General features: G+C 43.8%; 1 protein-coding gene across 1 annotated transcript; it reads left to right on the forward strand.

Moving 5' to 3' along the window:
• Positions 1-32: 32 nt before the first annotated feature.
• On the forward strand, positions 33-27,872 carry NUDT3 (nudix hydrolase 3). The gene is made up of 5 exons (XM_030465383.1): positions 33-551; positions 15,084-15,194; positions 22,857-22,901; positions 23,627-23,711; positions 25,263-27,872. The coding sequence occupies exons 1-5, from the start codon at positions 453-455 to the stop codon at positions 25,430-25,432; spliced, it is 510 nt and encodes a 169-aa protein (XP_030321243.1). The 5' UTR covers positions 33-452; the 3' UTR covers positions 25,433-27,872.

Raw genomic sequence — 27,872 nt, forward strand, 5'->3', positions numbered from 1 at the left:
GCTAAGGGACAGGCGCCGCCTCCCCCGCCCGCCGGCTCTACGCCGTTTGCGTAGCGTGCCCCAAGATGGCGTCGCGGTCGTCGTCGTCGGCGGTGGCCGGAGCGCTGGTAGCGGCGGCGGAGCGGCTGGAAGTGAAGGGAGGGATGAGGCGGGCGAAAGGCGGCAGCGCGTAGCGGGCGGCTCCCGGCTTGCGGGAGACAGAGCGAGACCGAGAAAGAGACTGTCGCGGGGAGGCGGCCACCCCCTCCCTCCGTTACCCCCCCCCCCCTCCCTCCCTCCCTTCCCCGTCCTTCCCCGCCCGCCCCTCACGGGAGCCCCGCGGGTCCTTCCCGGCGCCGCCACCCTGCCCGCCCCCGCCCTTTAGGCCGCGGGCCTCCCCGTCCTCCGGCCTGCCCTGCCCCTTCCCCCCCCCCCTTCCAGCCGCCCCCTGGGAGAGGAGGAGGAGGAGGAGGATGATGAAGCTCAAGTCCAACCAGACGCGCACCTACGATGGGGACGGCTACAAGAAGCGGGCGGCCTGCCTGTGCTTCCGCAGCGAGAGCGAGGAGGAGGTGAGGGCTGGAGACATGGAACCCCCCTGGGGTAGGGCTGGGGGGTGAGGTCAGGGACCCCCCCACACCTTCCAGCACCCTGAGACCCCCGGGTGGGACTTGGGTGAAAGGCTGGGTTAGGGTCCCTCCCCCAGGGCTGAAATAAGCGTGGTTGGGAAAGTTGGTTTCTCCCTTGTCTTTATTTCTCTCTGTTCACCAGAAGAAACCCCAAAAATGAGAAATGCTCAGAATGAAGTGGTGCTGGGGTGGTGGAATAGTCTGGTAAGGAGTGTTGTGGTACACGATGGGATTTGGCAGTGGAGTGGACCGACCACGCTGGCAGAACTTCAGTCCAGCACATCACATGAGATGGGAGAGGAAACCTGACCTTGGATTTATAAAAAGAAACTGGGATAAAAGGGGACTGATGGAGTGCCAGAAGTTGCTGTCCAGAGAGGCTTGGGAGGAAGTGGGAATTAAAGGTAGATGGGGTGCTCAAGAATGGTTGTGTTGCTGAGTGGTTGTATTGTCCATGAAGTTAAAAAGGGGAACTTTACTCACTATTCTTTTTTAATGTCTTCTTGGGGTACTGAGGCCAGGCTAGGCTGCAGGTCTCTTTTTTTTTTTTTTTTTTTTTCCTTCTAAAATCAGGCATACTTTTCATTTACTGGTTCCTGAGTGGCTGTGCTAAAGTCTTTGTTCTCCTGATTATCATATTTGTAGCTACAGGAAATGGGAAGGGAATGCAGACAGTTCACTGGAGGAAAGTGAATTAGCATACTGTTCAGTTATTCTTTAACATGGGGAAGGAAGGAGGCTTAAGGAGCTCTTTGTAGCTGTGCTGTCATGGTGAAGAGCATCAACATTTCAAGCATGAATGGTCTGAGATGAAAACACTGTTTTGGTGAAGTGCTCATCATAGGCAGGGCCTTCCCACTGACTTTCAGGAAATTTATGGTACTTTGAACTCACTGTGGAGAAGATAATTGTGCTGTGTCACCATCCTGGGGCTCTGCAGCCCAGGGGGGGTTGGAGGCACTTGTGTTTCCTGGTGCAATTGCACACAGATTGTGAGGCAATTCTCAAGTTGGGTGCTTGGCCATGTTTGGTTACAGTGTGGTTGGAGATAAAAATGTAGTTTTTAAGAGTGACAAGGGTTTTGAGTGACAAGGTGGGCAGTCTTTACAGAGCTTACCCCATGGCAGTGGTGGTGACATCTCAGAGCTCTTCAGGTCTTGGTGACACAAAGGTCTCTCGACGTGGCAGTGTCATGGTACTGACCCAAGACTGAAGAAGGAAAAGTGAACTCATTCTGTTGGCACCCTGACTTGTGACAAGTTTCTTTTCAGTGGAGGTTCAGCTGGTTGGGTGAAGGTTGAGCTTTAAAGCCATCTTGATGTCAAAGTTTTGTCTCTGTGTTGTGCTTGCAGCAACTTGAAGCAGATTGGACTTTTCCCTGGTGCAGTTTCAGGCTTTAGGTAAGACCTAGAGTAGAAAAATCCAGTTCCAAAGGCAGGAGTTGAGGTGGCTGAACCCCCTGTGCCTCAGCATTTCCACACTTCTGTTTTGAAGCTGGGGGAGATGGGTGTCAGGGTGAGGAGGTGCTCATGTGAGCATCATTTTCTCTTGAGCTTTGGTCACTGTTGGTGTTTGGCCTTCTGCTTTCCCCAGTACAAACTGGTGCTGTGCTGGTGTCCTGTGGCACAGCAAGGAGCACTGGCAGCTTTGTAAATGATGGGATGGAAGTGGATTCCCTCAAGCAGGTAGATGTCTGTGTGCTGCTTTGGGGTTTTTGTTTTGTTTTTAATATAAAGGAACCCCAGAAATACTGAAACAATGAATGACAGGTTGCTTTTCTTGTGGACTGGCTTCCTGAAGACATCACCCAACCTTTCAGCTCCTGCAGGAGCTCTTGTAAAGTGGGATTTGCCACCAAATGAATTTAGGAAGGTTCAGAGCACACTGAACACACCCAGAGCAGGACACACTCCTGACAGGTACTGCTCCTCATCTCAGACAAAAGGCCCAGAAGCCATTTCTGTTATTCTCCTATCAATTATTGAAACCAGCAAGAAGGAACCCTTGATTTTTATTCATTTCCCTTGCTAATTATTTCTTAGGTCAGTTCTCATTTCTTGGCACTGATTTAAACTTGGAGAGAAGTCTCTGCATGTCTCATTAATTGCTGCTTGCACTTTTTTGATAACAAGAAAGGTGTTATCTGTGCACATTTAGTGATACAGTTTAATAGATCTGTGAAAGATTCCATGGTTTTCTGTTGGAGAATAATACAGCTTTTTTGTGCTACAATTTTATTATTGATTACTTCTGTTTTAATGGAAATTGGGATTTAAAAGGCCTCTCCAGGGAAGGGAGAAAAACCCCAGAATCTGTTGAAGATCTATTCAAAGCTTACTCCTGAAAAATCCAGTAAAAAGAAGCATGTTTTGATAAATAATTTAAACTTTCTGTATTATTTTTTCCCAGGACTGGCTCTTGCTGGATACTGTTTCTTTTAAGCACTTAAGAAATAGTAGATCTTGGTTCTTGCTTTCCTTCTTGTGTTTCTCCTTTGCTTCCTACTATGAATTAAAAAACCAAACCAAAACAACCCATTTGGAAGCCCAAATTGGTTTCTGAATTTAAAGACATTTATCAACAAATAAGAAAAAATCTCTTTGCACTTAGAGAGGAGGCTGCATCTTTTCTTTTTAAGTGTTTACCCCCTACCTCTGCACTGCATTGATTTCTTTAAAATCTTAGCAATCAGTGGAGCTTGCTAAACCAGCATGTCCTGGCTAGGCATTGCATTTGCAAAGAAAAGCTCTTAAAATAGTCACACTTTGTCTCTTTTTTTTAGTTTTTAAGTGATTTATTTTCACTTTATGGTGCTTGGAGTTGCCCATTTTCTCTGTTGCATTTGGAAGCCCCCACTTGTGCAAATAAAAGAAGCTCTGAAACATTTTTGGAAGACCAAAGGTTGGCTGGAAAGATGTCTTTGGGACTTGTGCCTGTCAAATGAGGTACAAGGGGAGTTCATTTCAACATGACTTTTGAATGGAGGGGAAAAAAAAATCTTTCTTAATTGGGCTGTGTGGAAAAAAAGAAAAAAATCATCTCTATTTGTGTTGTTTGATAAGCAGGGAGCCAGCACAGAGGATGTCTCTGGGAGGAGGGAGAACAGGGGAACCCAGAGGATTAATTCAGAGAGAGTGTGAACAGACTTCAAAGGACCTTTCAGCAGCTGAATGCCAGGACTCTGCTATTTCCATCTTTTCAAATGGAGTCAACTCCCTTGGGATTTGCTGCTTCTGCAAACATGGAGAATGTGCAGATCAGGAGATCTCAAGTCTGGTCTTATCTCCCAAACCATTCCCTGTCTTGGTAGAGAATCACAGAATCATGGAATGGGCTGGGTTGGAAGGGACCTCAGAGCTCATCAAGTCCAACCCTTGATCCACTCCCCCCGTGGTTCCCAGCCCATGGCACTCAGTGCCACATCCAGGCTCTTTGGAAAGATCTCCAGACACGGAGAATCCACTACTTCCCTGGGCAGCCCATTCCAATGCCTGATCACCCTCTCCAGAAAGAAATTCTTTCTCATCTCCAACCTAAACCTCCCCTGGCACAACTTGAGACCCTGCCCTCTTGTCTTGCTGAGAGTTGCCTGGGAAAAGAGCCCAACCCCCCCCTGGCTCCAACCTCCTTTCAGGGAGTTGCAGAGAGTGATGAGGTCTCCCCTGAGCCTCCTCTTCTCCAGCCTCAACACCCCCAGCTCCCTCAGCCCTTCCTCACAGCAATTCTGCTGGATCCCTTCACAGCCTCCTTGCTCTTCTCTGGACCTGCTCCAGCACCTCAAGCTCCTTCCTGAGGCTGAGGGGCCCAGAACTGGACACAGGACTCAAGCTGTGGCCTCCCCAGAGCTGAGCACAGGGGCAGAATCCCTTCCCTGGACCTGCTGGCCACGCTGTTCCTGAGCCAGCCCAGGATGCCATTGGCCTTCTTGGCCACCTGGGCACACTGCTGGCTCATGTGCAGCTTAAGAGGTGTCAGTGCCTCTCAGTATCCCTCTTATGGGGTTATTTTTCACAGCACAAGTTGTGGGGTGGTTTTTGGGGTTTTTTTTTTGTGTAGACCAGCTGTTCCCATGGGGAAATATTCCAGAAACTTTCACTACCTTCTCACTATTCCAAAGCAGATGGAAGCCCTGCTCAGTGGCAGCATCTCTGGTAGATGTTTCCCAGAAATCAAGAGGAACCCTTTGGCTTTAAGTCCCTGCCCTGGTGTAGCTGCAGGTTTGAGCATGCCCACATTGTATCTGCTGAAAGGACAAGCTGCTCATTAACAACTGCTGTGTTTAAAGACTTTTTTTTCTAGTTCTTTTGGAGGAAATGCTTTGGAAAAGAATAAGATCCAGGCTTGGTAGTCTTTTCTTCATTGTGAATGGGGTCTAAACAAGAACTTTCACACAGGGGCTGGGGAGCTCTGCCTGTGCCAGACCCAGGCAGGCACCAAAACTTGATGTGGCCCCACCACAGCCTCCTTGGGGAAAGTCATTTGAATGCAAACAAATCTTTTTTTTTCCCCCCCTTTTGCTTCTCTTGGGTCAGTTTGGAACCAAACTCTGACATAAGAGTGAGTGCAGCCCATGCTGCTGGTCACAGAGTGTTCCTGGGTTGTCCTTTGTGTGGTTGCTTCAATATAGGAATAAAAATAGCTAAAAACACTTTGGAGTGCTTCACTTCAGGGACATAAAGGGAGCTCAGTGTCATATGATAGTTGTACTTTCTTTCTATGGACTAGAATCTCAGAATCTCTCTTCTGATGGCTGGACTTGACTCTCTACATTCCCTTCAGCTACATAAAAGGGTTGTGGTTAAAACCAACTGAATTCTTCCTGTCTGCTGCTAACACATCACCATGTCTCCAGTAGGATATAGACCTGGTTAGAAAGAGTTTTCATGCTTACCCTTCCCCTGTCCTTCTCTGCTGGGCTTGTAGCAAGAGTATAAACCTCTGCAAAACCCAGCTTCCATCTTCAAAAGTGTTTTCTAGCCCTTTCATAAAGGATTTTCCAAGAAACTCAGTGGTTTCTTGTACTTTCCCAAACTACAAAGAAATGAAAATTGTTAAATTTTCACTTAATTGACCAGAAGCTCTGTGAGCTGGTGTGAAACTGAAAAAAATGAGTCAGTTTTGTTCTGCTGCAACTCAGGGAAAGTGATGAAAATGGAGTGTAGGCCAGCTCTGGGTTTGCTGAGGAGGAACTAACAGCAGTGGCCACTGGCTCATCTCTTCTGCTTAACACTTCTCACTTTCTCTCCTCACTTGTTGTGTTCCACCCCCCCTTTTTAAAAAAAAAATAAAATAAAAAACCATCTTTGATAATTCCCTGACTTGGTTCATCTCAGCATCCTTCCATGGATGGTCTCTTGTGGTCTGCAGAGCCAACTCTTTTATCATCACTCTTTTATTGGTTTTATTGTGGGTTTTTTTTTAAGGCAAATTATCCTGCATGCCTCTCTGGTGGGGTCACCCATAAAAATTGGACAGAAGAAAATAAAACTCAGTTCTGCTTCATGAATAGGAAGCAGCAATGTTCAGCTGCTGGATCTCATACCCAGCACCTGGGAAACAGGTACTGGGTTTATTTAAACATCAGTTCTTTTTCCACCTAGACTGACTGCACAGACTAGTCAAGGATATTTGTAATTTTTTGTGTGTTTATCCAAATTCCTGTCTCCATAATTGTGGTTTTTTTTTGTGCAGGGGTTAATGACCTCTTTGTTCTCAGAAATTCACCTTACCATGTGAAACTCAGAGGAATACAATTACCTAGGGGGTGGATGTTCTTGCAGATGCTTCAGATGGTTGGAATGTTCTTTGAATTCACAATGACTTGGGTGCTTACTTTTTCATGTGTAAATAACCTAGGTTGATGTCACAGGTAGAGTTAAATATTTGTATTTGAGAAGTTTCTCAGGAGTTTTCATGGCTGTAGGAGTAGAACACATTAATCAAAACAATAAATGTAGCCATAGGCAACTGCTGACATCCAGAATCTCTGTAAAAGCACCAAAAGACTCCATTTTTTTTTCCCCATTAGGAGAAAAAAAATCAGTTTAAAAGCTATCATTCCTTCTGCAAAAAGTCTGCCTGGCCAAGCTGTGTAAGGACCAACTTTTGGTTTTGAAGAGGCAGGAAGAGGTTATCAGGTTTGGGGGCTTTCCCTGGGAGTGTCTCCTTATCAGCTCTTCTGCTGGGTCAGGCTCCAGCTGTTTTCTCTGTCCTGGCCCTGCTGCAAAAGGCAGGGTGAAAATGATCATTTTTGTGGTGAAATGTAATTCTGATGGAGGGAAAGGACTCTGGTTTGTGTTTGGGCAGAGTAAGCAGTCACTCTCAAGTCACAAGGAGAATGAAATACCAGTAATATGAGCCTTGGTATTTGGAAACCAGGATTTTCTTTCTTTTTTTTTTTTTTCCTTTGTGGTTATAATATTGTAGCTGCAATCCAAACACTTGAAATCACTTCAGCTTCTTCCACTTCACCTCTTATCCCTCAGTCAAGATTTCTGCTTTAGTTTTGCAGTGTAAATAATTTCCCCTTCCAGCTTTTTGCCATTATTTTCCTGCCTCCAGTTTTCTAGGTTAAATCCCATTATGTCACAGAGCCAGGAACCTGTGTGAAGATCCCCCCCTTCTCTGAGGAAAAGGAAAAATGTTGTTGAGGAGCAGCAACACTTCTGCCAGGACAAGCTGCAGTGGTCAGGAGAGGGTTGTTCTGTGGCTGGTGTGTATTCTTTATTTTTCCAGAGTCACTGTCATACTAAAAGGCAGGCTGGGCTTCTCAGTCCTCTGTGCTGACTTTGTGACATTCCCTGAAGAGCAAGAGGGTGGGAAAAACCCTCCTGGAAGCCTGGACCTGTGTGTTCAGACTCAGGAAAACTCATGTTTTGTTGGACTCTAATCAAGGCCATGTTTCTGCTGATTAAATAAGCTGAATTTTTGCCTGGCTTTGCTCACTCCAGGGTCTCTTTTCCCTTCCTGCTTCTCTGGAACTCCATTTGTCAGCTGCTTTTTCCTTTGAGAGGTGGTTTACTGGGGTGGAATGGAGATCCCAGGTTTTGTCAGAGGTAAAAGCCTTCAGTATAGTAACAGTAATACAGCTGGGATTGTGAGAACATTTTGTTAACTTTGAATAAAGCATAAAAGGTCTTTATTATGCTGGACACAGAGCTGCACCAGCTACAATGTGCTGTCTGGTCAAGAGGGCACAGGGGAGAGTTGGGAGCACAGCTCAGCTCCAAACTCCTGAATACAGAGACTCTTATTAAATCAAAACTTGGAAACAAAGACAGATTGTACAGGCAAAAAAAAAAAAAAAATCATTGAAGTCAGCCATCTTCTCCACCAGCCTCCCCACAGTGTGTTAGGAAACGTGGTATTTTCTTGGGTTATTTTCTTGCAGTCTTAAGTTCTGATAAATAATGGTGTGAAAGGAGCTGAAACATCAGGGAGGTTTTTTTTTTTGCTTTAGTTGTGGCATGAGTTTTGTGGCTGAAATTTTGATAGGAAAGACAAACCAAAGTGCAGAGGGTGTTGAGCCAGTAGCTATAGATTGGCTTCTGTCAGCAGAATGCTGGCTGAGCCAAAATAATGTGTGTTTAACATCTTGCCTGCTCTTTCTTAGCAAGGCTGCCAGCTTGGTTGTCCCTGGGCTGGCACGTGGGGCTGGGACTGTTCTCCTGGAAGGCTCACAGCTCATTTTCTAATAATATTGTAGCTCAGTTTCTAATAATGCTGTAACCCCTTTAGTCTGGGCTGTAATGCATCTGTGGAGCCTCTTTTAGGAGTTGTGCTCCTTAAAGTGTAGCTCCTCTTGTTTTATTTATGGGTGGTGGTGGTTGTTTAAATCCACCATAGAGTGAAAGAACCTGGGAATCCCTCAACCTTTTGGTCTATTAATTCCCTGCCTTATTTTAGCTATGCTGTTATTTTAGGGGGGGGAAGGCAAAACAAAAAGAAGAAGCAAAAGAAAAAAAGAAATGTGTCTAAAATGAGGTTGTTTTAAGGTTATCCCAGTGACAAACTCCTTTCCTATGGAGCTCCCAGCTCAGTGGGGCCAGGCAGCCTCAGATGTCTCAGCATGTTTCCTGTTCCCTCCTGGGGAAACTGGGGAGGCTGCTTTGGATTTGTTTGGGGGTTTATTTATTTATTTATTTGATTACATTCTGCTTTGAAGGTTCCTTACTACCAGGGCTCCAACCCAGCACTGTCAACCCCTGCTGTCAACTTCAAACTCTGTTTATTTTTCTAACCTTTCTCTTATTTCACTGATTGTGTGTGAGAGCTACTTTGTGCATTGCCAGAGAGGTTTGTGTTGCTCATTTCCCTGCTTGGAAATGACAGAATTGGCTTTCTAATCCTGGAGAACAGAACTTGGCCATGGGAAGGGATACCTGGGAAAAAGAGTGCAAGACTTGGCTCCAAAATCTGCCCCCCAAATCCCTCCTAGGCCAAGAATCTCAGTGGCCATCTTAAACACAGCTGCCTGGCAAGAATAAAATATGTCAGCCTGCCTTTGTGTTTAGGCCTGAGTGTAAATAAGCAGAGTAATTAATTTTTTGGCTATTATAAGTAGAGTAATTAATTTTTTGGCTATTTTTAAAAGACTGTTTAATTAAAGGATCTGCTTGGATATTGCCATTTTTATGTAATAAAAAAATTAATGAAAAATGTAGGTGTTGAAGACATGGGAGCTACCAAGTGGTCCTTAAAAAAACAAAACAACCCCAAACTCTTTATGTGCTCTTTATTTTCTAGAATTCAGTTGTTCTGAAGAATGTTTGGTTTAGTCCAAGCCACCAAACAACATCCTTGTCCTGGGTGTCACCTGAAGGCAGAGGTGTCCTTCTCTCTCTTGGCTTCTTGGGGTTAAGTTAGCCTCATGCTATATCCCACGTTTGGGCTGAAACTGAAGGATTCTTCACCTCATTCTGACCCTGTTTGGGCAGGAACAGGAACTGTTTCACCCCTCTGCTCCAACCTGCTCTGCCTGTAGCTTCACTTCCCCACGCGTTTCATCCTCACCCCGGTGGAGGGAGAGAAGGTTTGAGGGGAATGAGTTCCTTATCTTGGAAACAGCACTTGGGCTCTTCCACCCAAATATTAATGGTTGCCAGAGAGGTTGTTTTTCAGCAGATCTCATTTTCCTGGCTTTGCAGCACCTTGGGAAACAACTGACTGCAAAAACTACGGGTTTGGGATCTCTGTGTCTTGGGACAGGGGGACTTTTTTTAGGTGTGGGGTTTTTTTTCAAACACAGCAGTGTCTCACCCTCGTTTTGAGCTAGGCCCCTTTGTCTTGGGAGAGCTCATTGGTAGCAATATCCTGTTTAAAGCTGTTTTAAAAGAATGACCTTGTAGGGCAAGCTTCCTGCTCCCTCTTGATGGGATTTCCTTTTTATTAAACAGGAAATAGTCCGATTACATAAAAGTGTGAGAATAACAGGTTTTTCCTTCCCAGCCAGGCTTGTTCATGTTAATTCTATTCAGAAAATCCTCAACTGCCAGAGCAGCTGAAGTTAATTTACTTTGCCTAGAACTCTTGTTTACACCTGGAAGTTCCTCCTGGTGTGTTACTGAGGCATTGTCTCAGTCTGAGCAGCCCAGCAGCCTTTCCTGTAGCAGTCTTTGTTCAGGGCTTTTCTTTGCAGATGGATTTTCTCACAAGTGGAAGGTGGCAGGAGTTCAGTAGCATGAAGTGTGCTGTGCTGGGTTTCAAAGATCTGATTCTACAGCTTTTCCTGATAATTTTCTTTTTTTTCTTTGAACTCAAACTCTGAATTTGGAAGCGACAAAGTTGGTCCCTCCTTTACCTGGCAAGAAAACATGGGCTTGAAATCTCCTTTTCTTTTAACTTTGTCCTCAGACTCACCTGGAATTTCAGTCCAAGATCTCCTGTGCTGAGGGGTCAGGACCAAGTAAAACTCCTGTAAGATAAGAGGAAAAGCTGTGGTGATGAGAGGCAGAGGAGTTTGCTGTCTGCAGTGCCCAGCCAGTGGCAAACCAGAGGTGGCTGCTGGTGATATCTTTGCCACCCCAACCCTTCGTACCTGGTGCTGTCCTGAGCTTTGAAGGCCCTGCCATGAATGAAGTTGACATTCCCTGTTTAGGCATGGCTTCCTGATCCTCTTTTTCTATGGATTGTGGGTAGGGAAAGGAATTCTGTCTTCCTCTTGGAGGATGCTGCTCTAAAGGAAATGCTGTTCTGCTGCATCCTGAGCCAGGAGGTTTCTCAGGTGTGAAGCATCCCCATTAGGAACCTGCAGAACACAGCTAGCACTTTCAGCTTCAGTTCTGGGCTGGGTTTTAATTACCTTAATTCAGCAGATAGACTGAGGAATGCTCAGGGATGTCACTGAGGGGGTTTGATAGGTGCTGCTGCTTCTTTGCAAGGTTGAGGTGTGGGTTCAGACTGATTCACACAAGCAGACAGTGGTGGTGGGACCCACAAAAAAACTGCTGACACTCAAGAACACTGAAGAGTTTAGTCCCAGGTGTAGGAAAGGTTACAGCAGCAGCTGCCAGAATGTTTGTTGTTGCCCTCCTGCAGTTTCTGCCTTCAGTTTTGCTCCTCCTGGTTTGAGAGCTGTGGGTTGGAGCCCCACAACTGATCTGTGTCTCCTCACCCTGGTGGGGTGTAACCTGTTGCCTTCCCCTCTTTTTTTCCCTGCCCTGAAAAGACTTTTCTTTCAGCAGGTGGGATCCTGCTGACACTAGAAAACACCAAAAAAATAAAAAATAAATCACTTTGCAGGGCAGTGGGCTGGCAGTTGAGTTTTCAAAAGATACAAGAACTGAGAAACCCTGGAAATCTCAGGCATGTTTTTGTTTCAGATGTTTCCTTTTGAATTCTGTAGGTAGGTTTCCTCTCACTAATGAGTGCAAATCTTTTCATATCCTACTGCTACATCAACATTTGCACAGTAAAGCCTGGGATTTTAGTGTCTGGAAGGCTTGAAGTTTGAAATGTCTGATTGAAAGTGTTACAGCTGGCCTGTAACCTAATTGGACTGGGATGTTGGGAAGTTTCTGGAGCAAGTTGCTTTGCCTGGAAGTTTTGTGCCAGAGAAATGATGAAGTATAGCACGGTGACTGATGAACAAACTTAGTTTAGAGACCTGAAAACCAGAATTAGTTTTGGTTTTAGCTTCCATCTCAGCCCATGGATGTACTAGAAGTGGATTTAATAAGCACAATGTCTTGGTCTGCCTTGGGAAAATTTCTAGCCAGAGGTTGTTATTTAGGGGTTTTTTTTGTTTGTTTCTAGAAGAGGACAAAAGAAAAACCCAACTTGTTCAGAGTTACACTGGAATAACATGAAAAACTGCCACAGAGCATACTCCTGTCAAATGGTTAAAGCATTTTCCTGATTGAAAAAAAAAGTCTGTCCTTGGAAGCAGCCTTTTCCTCAGGTTTTTCAGTGGTCTAATACAGGATTCCACCTCATCAACAACATCATCTAAACCAAAAGTATCCAAATGCTGCCTCCAGAGCTGAACTCCTTGGTACCTGCTGCAAAAGAAGAGGCAAACAAGGAAGTTGAAAATCTCTTTTTAAATTAGCTATCAATATCTATATAAATACAGATATTAATCTATACAAATAGAAATATAATAGAAATTTTACACAAGTCAGTGGGCAGTCACTTGACTTGTACGTGTGGTTTGTGTAACCACAGAGGCAATGGAGGCCCAAAAAAAGTACCAATAAGGTTAAATCAAACTTCTGCAGAAGGTGAGAAGGTGCTGAGCAGCTTCTGTTCCCTCTGCTGCTGTTCCATGATGTGTTTCCCAACCTGCCAGGACTCCCTGGTGACTTGGGGACTCTGCCCCTGGGAGGATTGTCCTGTATCAAATAGCAGATTGGTGTTGGGCTGTGCAGGGGCAGGATTTATTCTGTGACACTGGGAGCAGTGAGAAGGTGATGGCTGAAATAATTCAGAGTGTTGGAGTGGAAAAAGTTTTTAAACAAACTTTAGAAAAAGGTTTTTTAAACAAAACTTTTTGTTTTGTTTAAAACTTTTAAAAGTTTTTAAACTCACCAAAACTTCAATGATGGAGGTGTCAAAAACCAGTTGGGAGATAAGAAGCTTCCAGCAGTTGTGAAAGGATAAAGGATAAAATGTTAGCATAAAGGATAAACCAGCAGTGTTTTACCAAGTACTGTGATTGTAGGTCAGTGGCAAAGGGTCCTAAAAAAAGCAGCTTATTGGAAAGTATACACACTACAATAATTCTCTGTGTTACACATGATTCTGATTCCACACACACAATATCCCTAACACAGTCACCTCTCCACTTTCAACTTACTATTAAATACCCTGTCTTCTGTAGACATCAAATCTAAGTAAAAGCTTTCATTAATATATGTGAGTGAAATAAACTTAATTAAATAATATCTTATAAAATATCTTATTAAATATTTATTATAGAATCACAGAATCCTTGGGGTTGGAAGGGACCTCGAAAGATCATCTAGTCCAACCCCCCCTGCCAGAGCAGGGCCACCTAGAGCACTTCACATAGGAACGTGTCCAGGCGGGTTTTGAATGTCTCCAGTGAAGGAGACTCCACGACCCCCCTGGGCAGCCTGTTCCAGGGCTCTGTCACCCTTACAGTAAAAAAATTTTTTCAAATATTCAACTTGAACCTCCTGTGCTCCAATTTACACCCATTACCCCTTGTCCTATCACTGGTTACCACTGAGAAGAGCCTAACTCCATCTCCCTGACACTCACCCCTTATATTTGAACACATTGATGAGGTCACCCCTCAGTCTCCTTTTCTCCAAACTAAAGAGACCCAGCTCCCTCAGCCTTTCCTCAGAAGGGAGATGTTCCACTCCCTTAATCATCTTAGTAGCTCTGCGCTGGACTCTTTCAAGCACTTCCCTGTCCTTCTTGAACTGAGGGGCCCAGAACTGGACACAATACTCCAGGTGCGGCCTCACCAATGCAGAATAGAGGGGGAGGAGAACCTCTCTTGACCTACTAACCACCCCCTTTCTAATGCACCCCAGGATGCCATTGGCCTTCTTGGCCACAAGGGCACATTGCTGGCTCATGGTCATCCTCTTGTCTACCAGGACCCCCAGGTCTCTTTCACCTCCACTGCTCTCCAGCAGGTCAGCCCCCAACCTATACTGGGCCATCGTGTTGTTCTTCCCCAAATGCAAAACTCTACACTTCCCCTTGTTGAATTTCATCATGTTTCTCTCTGCCCAACTCTCCAGCCTGTCTAAGTCTCTCTGAATGGCAGCACAGCCTTCTGGTGTGTCAGCCACTCCTCCCAGCTTAGTGTCATCAGCAAACTTGCTGAGGGTACATTCTATACCCTCATCCAAGTCGTTGATGAAGATATTGAACAACACCGGTCCCAGTACCAACCCCTGAGGGACTCCACTAAATATTATTAAATATCTTATTATTAAATATCATATTAAATATAACTTAATTAAATATATCTAAGGCTTTTTGTGTCTTATGACCACACTGCCATGGCTCAGGAGCTCCACTGGAATTAGAATAATTAACATAATCAATTAACAAAAGCAGTTTCAGGGATCCTTATTCACAAAAACAATTAAAATAATAACACTGCCATGTCTGGTAACCAAGAAAAAGATTTACATTTTCTTTTTAAAGAGAGAAGTTGATACAGATGTGCACAGCTGCCTAAAAGAGGCAAAGGAAACCAGTTAAACATAAAATCTCAAGTAAAAGCTTTCATTAATATATGAGTGAAATAAATTTAATTAAATATATCTAAGGCTTTTTGTGTCTTACGACCACACTGTCATGGCTCAGGAGCTCCACTAGAATTAGAATAATTAATGAATTAACAAAAGGGATCCTTATTCACAAAAACAATTGAAATAATAACACTGCCATGTCTGGTAACCAAGAAAAAGATTTACATTTTCTTTTTAAAGAGAGAAACTGATACAGATGTGCACAGCTGCCTGGAAGAGGCAAAGGAAACCAGTTAAACATAAAATCTCAAGTAAAAGCTTTCCTTAATATATGTGAGTGAAATAAACTTAATTAAATAATATCTTATAAAATATCTTATTAAATATTATTAAATATTTATCTTATTAAATATAACTTAATTAAATATATCTAAGGCATTTTGTGTCTTATGACCACACTGTCATGGCTCAGGAGCTCCACTAGAATTAGAATAATTAATGAATTAACAAAAGGGATCCTTATTCACAAAAACAATTAAAATAATAACACTGCCATGTCTGGTAACCAAGAAAAAGATTTACATTTTCTTTTTAAAGAGAGAAACTGATACAGATGTGCACAGCTGCCTGGAAGAGGCAAAGGAAACTGGTTTTGGGGGAAAAGTGGTTCTTTTCAAGGATTGGCCTTGGATTGGTTGTGTTTGGAGGTGTGAGGTGCCAAGACAACTTCTCCTGGCCAGTTGGGCTCTGGAAGGGAGTGCCTTGAGGTGATCCATCAGCTCTGCTCTGCTCTCTTTAGGTGCTGCTGGTGAGCAGCAGTCGGCATCCTGACCGCTGGATTGTCCCTGGGGGTGGCATGGAGCCCGAGGAGGAGCCCAACGTGGCAGCTGTGAGAGAAGTCTGTGAAGAGGTGAGTGCTTGACAAGAACTGCTGAGCCCCATTCCAGGCTCTGGGAATTTGTTTTTAATCCCTCTTGGTTGTTTTCCTTAAGGTGGAGAAGAACACGGGGTGATATCCACATCGTATGTGGGGAGGGAAACCTGAGTCCTAAATAAAGATAGCATAGGATGGAATTCAGGCTCTCAGCCAGGATGAACTTTTGCTTGCTTGATACCTTTAGCTGAAAAGAAATAAAACTTAAACTATCATCATTTCAATACACATGATGATACTTTCAATTTTGTTTCCTCTGTATGAAGAAAAGTTACTTATGAAAACTGGAAAAAAACCAGCTGTGCTTTTGTGGAGCTATGTAGTGCTTGGGTAAAAGGCAGCAATAAAACCTTATAAACCACTAAAGACACTCCAGATATAGGAAATTGAGTGTGTTCTGGTCTTACACATATTTTAGGTTTTCTGTGAGTGAGAGAAATTGATTGTAAGAGCTATAAACAACAATTTCTCAACAGTTCCTCACCTGTTCACGTTTTTAGCTCTTTATTTGAAGCCCTTTCAGGAAGGGATCAAACACATTGATCTGTATGCAGAAGGCATATTTTTCCTCTTTAAAGCTGGAAGAAGAATTTTATTCTTCATAAGGGATTTAAAGACAACAAATGGCAGCTGACTACACTATGTAAAACATCTTTAGAGTTCACTTCTGAATATTATCCAGTTGGAGGGATGCTTGGATTCAGAAATGATTGCATTATTATATATGGGTGACCAAGTAGCTTCACAGTTATGTAAGACAGGATTAAAAAATGCTTTCAAGGGGGTTATAAATCTTTGTTGCAGAACAGAAATCAAGGGCTAATTGATGGCACTTGGGAGGAAGCTTCTCCAGAAGTTGCTTTATTTAATTGTCTGCTATACGAAGATTTTTCCCTGAAGTACTTGGAAGTACCTGCTGCTCTCTAATGAAATGCTGAATATTTGACCCTCTGGACTAATCTACTGTAGCAGTTTCATTCTCTTGGAATGTTTTTACAATCTAGCAGTTTATCAGCAAGACAGGCAGGATTATACTGTCAAAAGTTACTTTCTTTTAGGATCTTCAGGTCCCTCTGGCACTGGGGATTGCTGCTTGCAGTTTGTTTCCACCTTGTGATACAGCTCCTGCTTTTTGAGTAGCTCACCAACCTTCCCAACACATTACAACAGAACAGAGCAGAACAACAGAAATATTTTTCCCTGCAGACTCCTCCTTTACCCCCAATCTTTATCAATAATAATTATTTGATCCAGAAGCCAAAGGTTTCTGCAGGAGACGCACGGCTTCGCCTTTCAAACCCTTAAAATAAATCTGGATCGACCCTCTCTCTCTTTCTGGAAGAGTTTTGCTCTCTTTCCATGACAGCTCAGTGGCTGAAAGGAACCCTTGGCATGGGTTCAGTCTGCAGTGAAGGAACTGGTTTGGGCTGGCTGAGATAATCCCCTCTGCTCAGCTGGTGTTCCCTGCCTCACGTGGACCTGTGCCGAATGAGACTGTAATTCAAACTCTGGCAGCCTGGCAGGCTTGAGTCCTTCCCAGCAAAGCACCTAACTGCTTGAATGCAGCTCCACAAACAGGAGGAAAAAAAAAAAACCTTCCAAGAGCTCCAAAATATCAGCAGGATGAGCCCAAGGGCTGACCTCTGGGACCCCCAGGAGTGTGGGATGGGAAAGCTGAGCTCTCCCCAGATGCTGTCCCCATGAAGGCTTTCCCAAAAGCAGCCTGGCAGGAGTATAAAATTACTGAGATTAGCTGACCCAGGGAGGGGGTGGGGGGAAATTCAGGCAAGCTTCTAGGTGTTCAAGGCTTTCCTAGAATAGGGTTGCTTTCCAGTGTGCTGCTTCCAGTCCAAACACAGAACTGAGGTGGCCATCAGCTGGGAAGCTCAGTGAGCTGTTTGCTGGGGAATGTGCACGCAGGACGAGGATGTTTGTTGGGTTGCAGCTGCAAAGGACTTTTTGTGCACCCAGTTTCCCAGCTTGTGCTATTGATTTGGCAGGGAAAGTATTTTAGGAGGCTGCTTGCCAGCCAGCTGGTGTGTGTGTGCTAGCTGGTAATCCTTGTTCACCCTTTCATGTGAATTCAGGCTTTTTTAGGTACCCTGGAGCTGAATTTGAGTAGGTTTGATGCCTTTGTTCCTCTCCTGGGACAGGCATGGCTGTCACTCAGAAGGAAACAAGAGGTTGGCTGAGCTTGCTGCTTGTGTTGGGAGAGGGAAAATCAGTTTTCCTCTGTGTTGCTGAACACAAAGTCATTTTTATCCTAAAAGTAGGGGATCTGTGTGCTGGTCAAAGTGATGGAAGAAATTTGTGGACTTCTTTCACTGCCTTTGGGATGCTATTTTTGTTTTAATAAGAGACAGTTGAAGGGCTGGAAGGACTCTATCCTTTCAGTTGCTTTGGTCTTTGGAGATGACAATAGGCTGGTTTTTTCTCAGTTTATTCTTTCTTGCATGGTATTCATTTGCTTTTTAAAATGCACTTCCCTACACTAAGATCTGGAACTTCTGCACTCATTGTTTTCATTTCATCTTGTCTGTCTTTGAGTTTATCTGTGTGATTACTGGAATTCTTCTCCTATACAGAAATCTTGACTTTTCCCTCCTCAAAAATTTAGAAGAAAATATTAGAAGAACATTCTGCAAAGGAAAAGCTGATTCTGAGTGAAACCTGTGATCCCTCTGACCCTGGCTGAGTTAGAAGTCCTTGTCCTAGTTTGATGCAGTCCTTATCTAGATTAATCTGCCCCAGCAGAGGTATTGAAGTGGACAGGTACCAACACTTGTCATGCTTGGTGTTGTCTGCATAAAATTTGAAGTGACTTGAACTCCTGGGCATTGTTATTAAGCACAGGGGCAGTAGACAAGCACACTTGCTCTGAATGAGAGCAGCCTTTTCAGAATAAACCCACTTATCTTTGACAGACTGTTGAAGAATGATGTTGTCAGCCTTACAAAGGTATAAACTCCAGCTGTGTTCTTGGGTTCACCTTCTGGAGGAGTGATGTGCCCATTAAAGCACTCATTGGCACCACTGTAGTGTATCTTTTGCTTCTTCATTCTTGGATTTTATTTTTTTTTCTGTTCTATTCTCAAAATTCATTTTGTGTTAGGAATAAAGGGTTTGGTTTTTTTTTAGTGGGTGTGAGCAACTGGTGAAGAACAGGTTTAGAAATAGATGCCTTAAATTTAACTTACTACAGAGTGACTTTGAAACAAGGCTCCACACTCCTCTGTTAAACCCAAAGACATTTCATTTTGGAGCATCTTTCACATCCTGACCTTTAAATACTCAGTAAATGTCAAGTTCTGTAAAATTATGGGACTGTTGCTTGTGCTTTCTTCATGGGAATCAAAAGCCAGATAAGTTGTGCTTGATCTGTGATCAAACAGGCAGTTGATGCCAGTATAAAAAATAGTCCATCGTGACAGTACTTTGATCTGCTTGCTGGGCCCTTTTTTTTCCTCCTTTCCCCCTTTTAAACATGTTTTATGAATAATCCTTTCTGTTTCATTTGCTTAGTTGGTGATTTAGGATATGAACATCTCCAACAGGAAGACTTTAATACTTTGAGGGCCATGGGTGATGGTGTTGATCTACATTTAGGTACTAAATGTCCTACTAAATCTAGATTCCTACATTTAGTAATATTCATTAGTGAGTTAAACATTAAATTAAACATTTAGTAATATTCAGTGGAGCAAGTTCAGTGCTGTCTGTTAACCCCTGTGTTCCAACTTCATCAAAGTGAGTCAAATACCTTAAAATTCTTCACTCCATCATTTCTCTTTTACAGATGTTACAAATATAAATTGGCTGCAATGCAGTAAAGAATTAAATGAATAAATACAACCCTCTCTGAGACAGCCAGAGGATTTCCTAGCAGGTCTGTAGCTGTCATCTTTAGAACGTGTCCAAGCTAGCAGTGGGATTTACTACCTTCAGTACTGCAAATATTAGAGCAAAGGTTTGGGTGTTTTACCACAGCCCAGCAGTAAGCTGGAGTAGATGCAGGCTTTGAGCCTAATAGAGCAAAGGAAAATAGCTGAAATTCCAACCCACATTTTCCCTTGCTCAGATGGAAGGAAATAAAAGCTGTCCCTAGGAACAGATGGTGTTGCTGCAGGCTGCTTTTTGCATCTGACCCCAACTTATTTTCAGCTTTGAAACCTGAACCTGCTGTTCTTGGATGTCTTCAGTAATTTTTCTTTATTAAAACAAGTTGTTCCATGAGCAGCAGAACTAGTAAAGCTTCATTTCCTCCAGATTTTTCTTCCTTGCCCTGCATGCCCAGCCCACCCCTCTGGCTCTGCAGCAGCACTTTGGCTCTTGCTGTGACACTGATGGACTCTTCCCTCTCCCTCTTTTCCTCCAGTCAGGACTACCTTGTACACTGGAAACTCACTGGCTCTGAAAAAACACTGAAAAAAAAAAAAAAAGCACTGAAAAAGCAGCTTATTTTGCAAGCTCTGCCTCTCCTCTGTTCTACCTGAGTCTGCCTTTTCCTGAGGAATGCTGTCATTTGATTTATTAGCTTGATTTTCACACCTCTGGGTGGAACAGTTGGTGCTGGTGCTGGGACACATGAATTTTAGATTGAATTTTGAGGATTGCAGCCTGGGCCCCACTTCTGCTGCATGGTGGGGGATCATGTGTCCAAATAAATTGTGCTGTCTCTGCCAGACACTGTTGTGGCCTCTGAGGGCAGAGGATTCTCAAGCCATTTACTACCAAGGAAAAAATTCCTGAGTCATCTGGTGCAAATTAAGCTTTAGATGCAGCTTCAGCCCTGCATCAGCCTTTGCCTATTGCTTGGAGCTTTCCAAGAAAGTGCTCCCTGTCCTGCAGAGGTGAGGTGGGAAGGTGCTGAGGGCTCAGAAAGCAAGAGGTATGGAGCTTACCCAAAGAGGAGCCTCTCAGTTTTGTTGCTCATTATCTAGCTTGCTTTGTTAGAACAGCTATTGATTATTTTCTTGGATGTTTTGGCCAACTTTTATGTTAGAAACTGGTGTGAGGCTGTGAATTTCACTTCCAAGCTTGTTTATTCCATGAAATAAAGTACAGATGTACAGATCTGTGTCAACTTAAGTGCTTCAGCAGCAAGGGGTGGATAACAATCCAATAGGTCTGTGTTAAGTGTCCCATAAATTGTCTTTAAAATCCCCTCTTCCATTATAGTAAGCTGAGGGTAACCTAGGTCTGCAGGGTGTAGTGGGTGATGTGCTTTGCAGTCTTTGTAAGGATTATTTTTATAAAATCAGCCCATCATTTGTTTGACTCAAACCCTTTGTTTACATCACTGCTGCTGCACGTGGTAAATTCATATGTGAGGAAAACCTTTAGCACTTTTTTCAGGTTGTTCCATGGTAATCCAACAGGGTGTTCCTGCAGTGCTTGTTAGGCTTGGCATCACTTTTTCTGCCTTTTTGGGTGCATAAGATGGGGCAGAAAGGAGAGGGATGAGCTCAGTTTCCAGGCAGAGCATTTTTTCTGTCTCCCCTGTGTTTAACCAGGGCAGAAGGAAAGCTCCTCACCTCCAGTGCTTCCAGCACAGTTTTAGAGCTGGGGATAAAGTGCTTGGGAGGCTGCTGGTGTAATATTCCTCCTTAATTCTTAGGCTGGCTAGGAGCTGGGAGAGGAATGTTTCTTGTCAGGCTTGAGAGCTTCCTAAAGCATCCCAACACTCCTGGCTTTTGATTTGCTGCCTCTGCAGGCAAGTGAGGAGAGCAGAGCAATGGAATTGCCTTCTCCAGCAACAAGAAAATTGGCTTAAGACAAGTGGTTTACCTGAACTGTTTGCTTACACTTCATCCTTTAAATATAAATATATGTATGTTGGGCAGGTGGAAGCCTTGTCTTCCTCTCTGTGTTTGCTGCTAATTATCTTAAAAACACCCAACCCAACACCCTGCTGTTTGCAGCTGCTCCAGGAGTTCTTGGAGTGAATTTTATTTCAACTCTTTGCCTTCCAGTTCACTTCTGAGAGAGATCAGTCCAGCTTAGCAGCAGTGCTTCTGTAGATGAGGTAAAATCACTCATCCACAAAGGTCAGCCCCAGTTATCTGTCCCACCAGACTGGTGAGCACACACAGGAGTACATTGATCTTCCTGGAATTGCTCTTTGGCTCCAGAAATAGTCTTGTGGTTAAAGAGTCAGTGGCCCACCTGTGTGCTGAGCAGAATGCCAGAAATTCTGGTGCAAATCCCTGATGAGGAGACAAGAAATTCTGCATCCCAAACCAACCTAAAGGATTCAGGTGAAAAGCTTCCTCCTAGAAGTAAAGCTGAGGGAGGGTGGTACAGAAGGAACTCAGGATTTCCAGTACTTGTAGTGAGAGGAGCCACAAATCTCTTTTTTTGGGGACAGCTCTACCATCAGCAGTAGTGAGGTGTGCCCTGGCTGTATGGTGTTCATTTCATAGGCTGGGAACTTCAGTAAAATGTTGAATTAATTAAAGTTCTTCCTTTCTAAAGGCATATGACTGAACCACAACTGGGGAGGAGCTGAACAAGCAGGGAATGGTTTCTCTCAGCTGCACAGCACAGAGAATTTGCCTTGTTAAATATTTAGTTGCCTTCACCCAAAGTTCTTTTTTTTTTTTTTTAATTTATCATCTCTGCAAGAGCAGAGGCACTATTTTCCTGAACTGTTTAGGATGTGTTTCAGCTGCCAGAGGCAGCAGCCAAATTTACCTTCCAAGCATGGCTGGGTTGTGTGCCCAGAGGCTTGTGTTACTTCAGACCAAGGCAGGCACACAGCAAAATCTCATCTTTTTCTCTGGCTCTTTGAGTTCCAACCCCTGAGAGCTGTGAAAAGGAGAGAATGTAAATTACCAGGGTGAGGGAAAGAGGGTGTCAGGGGCAGGAGGGTGGGATGGGATTTTGCATTCATGAGCAGAGGTGAGAAACAGCACTTTGAGACAGCAGAGGTATAAAAAGTGACAGCAAATGAGCTGAAGTGGGTAAAATCCTCAGTAGTATTTAAAAAGGAGACAAAGCTGTTGCTTAGATCTTCTCTTGATTTGTGTCTGTGCTTGGTTCCAAAGCAGCTGCATTTTGTGTTACATCTAAAATAATCTTTCTGCTGAGGAGGCCCCATGACAATGCTGAAAGTATTTTATGTTTATGTGAGCTTGCTTCAGATGTATGCAGGACATCCCTGAAATATCTGGTGACTCTCACACTGCTTTGGTGGTGTAAGTGGATGTGTTAATACAGACTCTAAAGTTATTTTCTCAAACTTGTAATTTTAAAGAGGTAAAACTGCTAAACCCCAAAGTAAGTTTTATCCATGCTTAGGCTTTAATAATAGAGGAGATTCTGGGCATGGTATTTATATTGCTATGCAATTAGTAACTCATCAAATAGTTGGGTTTGTTGGTGGTTTTTTCCCCTCCAGATTGAATACAAAATGGTTTGAATGTAGAAAAAAGAAGAAAAAATTCCAGGGAATGTGTGCATGGTTGGAGTTGGTGATACATGTGTGTCCTTTTTCTTGTGATCATACTGTTTTCAGATTAACAGCATTTTACAGCATTTGCTTCCTCTTCTAAAGCAGCTGCTCCTGCACAACAAATAAGAAATGATATCTCTGTTGTTAAAGCATGTTTGTTTTTTTTTTCTCTTTGGCTTTTTCAGGCTGGAGTGAAAGGGACGTTAGGAAGATTAGTGGGAATATTTGAGGTAAGTTTCAGACATTGAGGCTGTGACATTTTGATGCAAAAAATAATTGGTTGTGAAGGAATCTAGATGAATAATTGGTTGTGAAGGCAATCTAGATGACTTGCTTGAAGGCAAACTTAGAACTCCTTGTTGAAATAAAAACCACCTGCAGTTTCCACTTGGGTTAAAGTCAGGGGTGGAACAACCAGTGGCTGTCCTCAGTTGCCTTCATACCCTTCCTGGTGCCCCAAAAAGCTGCCTGCCATCTGGGGAGTGGTGCTTCCCCTTTGTTTTTTAGCACCTGCCATCACCCCTTGCCAAGCTGCAGTGTGGGAAAAGTGTGTGCTGACACCTGAGAGTCCCAGGGGCAGGGTCAGCAGCTACCAAACAGGGCTCTTTTTGCATTTTTTTTTTTTACCCTATTTCAGAATGGGCTGAAAGAGAGAAATCATTCTAATGGTTTTTTTTTTCCATCTGAGCAACTGATTTATAAGTGTATCTGTCCACCAAATACTGCCTTAGAGATCAGGAGCCAGGCTGTTGGGCTGCAATCCTTGTGAATGCTTTCAGACCCCTCGTGTAGAACACAACCATTCTGAAGAGCTAAGAACAAGCTAGAACATGGGGGAGAAACTTGACAGAAGGGTCCACAGCATCACAGTGATTATAATTCCAATTCCTAGTCATCACACCTGCCTTTATTCCCTTGGTGGCATTGTCCTTACCCTGTCCCCTTTGCCTCCTAGAATCGGGACAGGAAACACAGGACTTATGTTTACGTTCTTATCGTCACAGAAGTGTTGGAAGACTGGGAGGACTCTGTCAATATTGGTAAGCCCTTGGTGTTTGGCTGGTATTTACTGGGTTGATACAGGCAAACCACATCAGTTTGGCATCCCTCTGGGAGCTGGAAACCTTGTGCTCAAGAGAAGTTGCAGTGGTGTTTTAGGTTGGAGATTAGAAAGAATTTCTTCACCGAGAGGGTGATCAGGCATTGGAATGGGCTGCCCAGGGAAGTAGTGGATTCTCCGTGTCTGGAGATCTTTCCAAAGAGCCTGGATGTGGCACTGAGTGCCATGGGCTGGGAACCACGGGGGGAGTGGATCAAGGGTTGGCTCCTGAGGTAGAAGTAGCCTTTGTCCAACATTGCAAACTTTAGTCCTGTGCTCCCTGAATCTCTCCCTGCACCACAGCAGCTCCTGTCTCCCTCATCATCTGAGGTTCTTCTCTAGGGCAACTGGGCTGGGGAAGGGACTGGAGCAGCTTGAGTCCTGTGAGGAAGGGCTGAGGAAGCTGGGGGTGTTGAGGCTGGAGAAGAGGAGGCTCAGGGGAGACCTCATCACTCTCTGCAACTCCCTGAAAGGAGGTTGGAGCCAGGGGGGGGTTGGGCTCTTTTCCCAGGCAACTCTCAGCAAGACAAGAGGGCAGGGTCTCAAGTTGTGCCAGGGGAGGTTTAGGTTGGAGATGAGAAAGAATTTCTTTCTGGAGAGGGTGATCAGGCATTGGAATGGGCTGCCCAGGGAAGTAGTGGATTCTCCGTGTCTGGAGATCTTTCCAAAGAGCCTGGATGTGGCACTGAGTGCCATGGGCTGGGAACCACGGGGGGAGTGGATCAAGGGTTGGACTTGATGAGCTCTGAGGTCCCTTCCAACCCAGCCCATTCTATGATTCTGTGATTCCTTTTGGTTGCTTGGGGGGAAAAAAAACTGTTGAAGAGATGCTCTGTGGCCCAAGTGAAGGCAGTTCAGCTGTGCAGCTGCTTCAACAGCATTTTGGGTTTAATTATCACAGTTGAAGGTTCTAAGCAGAGATTATGGTGAGCTGTCTTCTCTAAGACAAGAAGAAAACCCACGTGGGCAGCGTGGATCAGTTGTTTGCTGTTCCCTTTTGAAATCTTTGTGTTTAAATCAGATTTCCAAATGCAAATGAACTGGTTCAGCACGAGGTTGGTCAGCACTGTAGCACCTGGAACCTGATGTTCCTCCAGCTGTGTACAGAAGAGTTTTTATGGAATGAGTGTGTCCACCAAAAAATTGAGGCTCACTTGCAAAGTGATAGAAGTCAAGTGGTGGTTGGTGTGTGTTGGCCTCAACTGAGCATCTGCCTCAAACAGGATTGCAGGAAAAGCAAAATAAAGGTGTGCTTTTAAATTAGGAGGTGCAAGACCAGTTTGTTTGGTCAGATTCCTGCCATGGGAACAGAGGAGCCATCCAGGGGGTGTTTGGAGGGGTTGGCCCTGGAGATCAGTGAATCCAGAAAGAAAATTCCCAGGTGTCTCTTGAGCTGCTGCTTTGCTACACAGCAAAACGATTCTTGCAGCATCAGTGCTAATGACTGAGGATCATTTTGTTGGCATCTGCTGATTTTTCTTCTTGCCCACAGGAAGGAAAAGGGAATGGTTTAAGATAGAAGATGCCATCAGAGTTCTGCAGTATCACAAACCAGTGCAAGCCTCATATTTTGAAACCTTGAGGCAAGGTTGTTTGGCAAACAACGGCACTCCTGTCATGACCACGACGTACTCTGAGGGCTCCATGTCTGACATCAGATGACTGAAGGCTTCCCAGCTGAGAGAAAGTTTGAAAAACAGACTGAAACGTGGATTTCCCTCCCCTCTCCCCTTTTTCACATGCCTCCTCCTATCCAACAAGGCATGGGCAGCAGCCTGTGGCAGAGCAAGTGTTAAGAGTGCTGCAATTTAGTGCAAGGTGGGATTATTTTTTTGTTGTTGTTGGCTCTTTTTTTTTTTGGTTTTTTTTCTTTTTTTTTTTTTTTTTTTCTTTTTTGGATATGTATTTTGTAAAATACATTTTGTGCATGAAGTGCCCCTTTCCCCTTACACTGCTTCCATGGCCTGGCAAGTGAGGCTGCCAGTTTTGCCTCTGCCTTGTCTTCTGAAGTGTCCCATTTGTGTCATCCCAGCCATAGCCACTTTTTTTTTTTTTTTTTTTCCTTCTTTTTTTTTTTTAATTAAAAGACTTCAAATACCAGATCAGCTCTTTAAGTCTTAGTCTGTACTGTAAGGTGCTGTTCAGACCTGTGTGATGGTCACTTTCAGCCCATGTGTATAAAATACTTAGGTGGAGAATCTAACATTTTAATTTTGTGGGACTTTTTTTAATCCTGGTCTGCTTCTGAACAGAAAGGTTCCTAAATAATCTGTTTGCCTTTTGTTCTGTTTTTGTTTTGGTTTGTTTATTTTATTATTTTTTTTTTAAATACACATTCTGTGACAGTGCTAGTGGCTGGGCCAGTTTACTCCCTGATCAGTATCTCCTGACTTAGTGCAGTGACACTTGAAGTTGAGGGCAGTGTTTTGATCACCTGCAGACACCTCTGCTGCTCCATTGCTTCTCCTACAGCTTCTGCCAGTGTTTCTGCATTCCCATCAAAACAAAAAGGAGTTGGTCTTCTAACACTTGGTCAAAACAAAACAAAAAAAAAGAGATGGCTTCAGAAACGCTGTGAGAGGAACTGAATTTCTTTGTCTGGGGTAGGAATCAGGGATTCAAAGTGGGGTCAAAGTCTCAACAAACTGGAGCATCGATCACCAATGCTGTTCTGCTGATCCTGCTGCATTCTGCTGATGTCTCTTCTTGTCCACATGCCTTATACCTTGCTGAACTGGAGACTTGGAGCTTGTGCTGAAGCATGGGATTGGACTCACTGAGTGTTCCTGCACGACCCCTGGGTTGGATTAACCACGTGCATCCCTGAGAAAGAATTCCAGGGGGATTAAAAATCCAGGTGTTCAATCTCTTGGCCTGTGGTTCTGCAGCACTCAGAATTGCACCATGGAGCATGCTCAAAACGTTTAAACTCTCCCTCTCCTGAAAGGTACAGCTGACTCCTGAGCAGAACTGCTGCTTGGAGAAGTGCACTGCTGAGTAGGATAGTTCCCCAGATGCATTGGCACACTTCACATGATTTTATTTTTGTTGTTGTTGTTGTTGTTTTTATTGATGTAAGTTTCTTGCTGTCTTGATTTGCCAACAGTGTTGTCTAGTTGGGAAATAAAATGGGAAGGGTTGGGGCTAAGGGAGGGCGTGGGTTGGGACAGGTACAAGTTTTGGGAGGGGCATTAATTAATCCCTGGCTTGGGACAAGAAGAAGTTGCTGAATTCAGTAACTTCTCCTTTGTCAGAGCATAGCCAAGATGTGAAATTAAATCTGCAGTACTCTTTTTCTTTTCTTTTTTCTTTTTTTTTTCTTTTTCCTCCTCTATTTAACAAAAAAAAATCCTCTAATAATAAATCTTCACTGTCCAGAGGTTTCTCTCTTCCCAAGAAACACAGTATGGAAATCTGATGGAAATATCCATGGAGCCTGGGATGAGGGGAATGGTATCCTTGCTGGTTTGGCAAGAAGCTGTTCATTTGAAGATCCTATTCTGGTCCTTTCTCTTGTTCCCTTGTTTTCATCAGTGTGGAGCAGCAAGGCCAAAAGCAGTGCCAGTGATGGCTAACATGAAAAACCCCTAAGAGAAAGCTGAGAGGAATTATTCAAGAAGTAGCTTGAAGCTGAGCATCTGGAATTGAGCCTAAATTACACCAGTTCAGTTCACTTCAACTTAGAGATGAATGTACAATTACTTTCTTCCTCTGTGCTGATTGACCTGAACCAAACTCTCAAAAAGGGCTTGAATATTGGATCTGGAAGTGTACAAGAAATTCAGAGAGTCTGCTCTTACCTAGAGTGGCACCTAACACAGCCATCTACTGCCTTCTATTGAGTTTTTGTCTTTACTGTACAGATTAATATGTTGAAAATGCTTTGCAACAAAACAGCTGGTACTCCTGAAAGAGTAACTGCAGTTTTAATATCAACAGCATGCACACTTTTTGTTTTTAAACTAAAAAAAAAGGAAAAAAAAAATAAAATGTTTTTACAGGGCTGTTAAACTGACAGTTTAGGGTAGAGTATTGTTAATGACTTGCTAATGGCTTATTTGTTTGGGTCAGAAAAATAAATTGTGCCAAGAAAGTGGTTTAA

The sequence above is a fragment of the Calypte anna genome, chromosome 26 (assembly GCF_003957555.1).
Source record: "Calypte anna isolate BGI_N300 chromosome 26, bCalAnn1_v1.p, whole genome shotgun sequence".
NCBI lineage: Eukaryota > Metazoa > Chordata > Aves > Apodiformes > Trochilidae > Calypte > Calypte anna.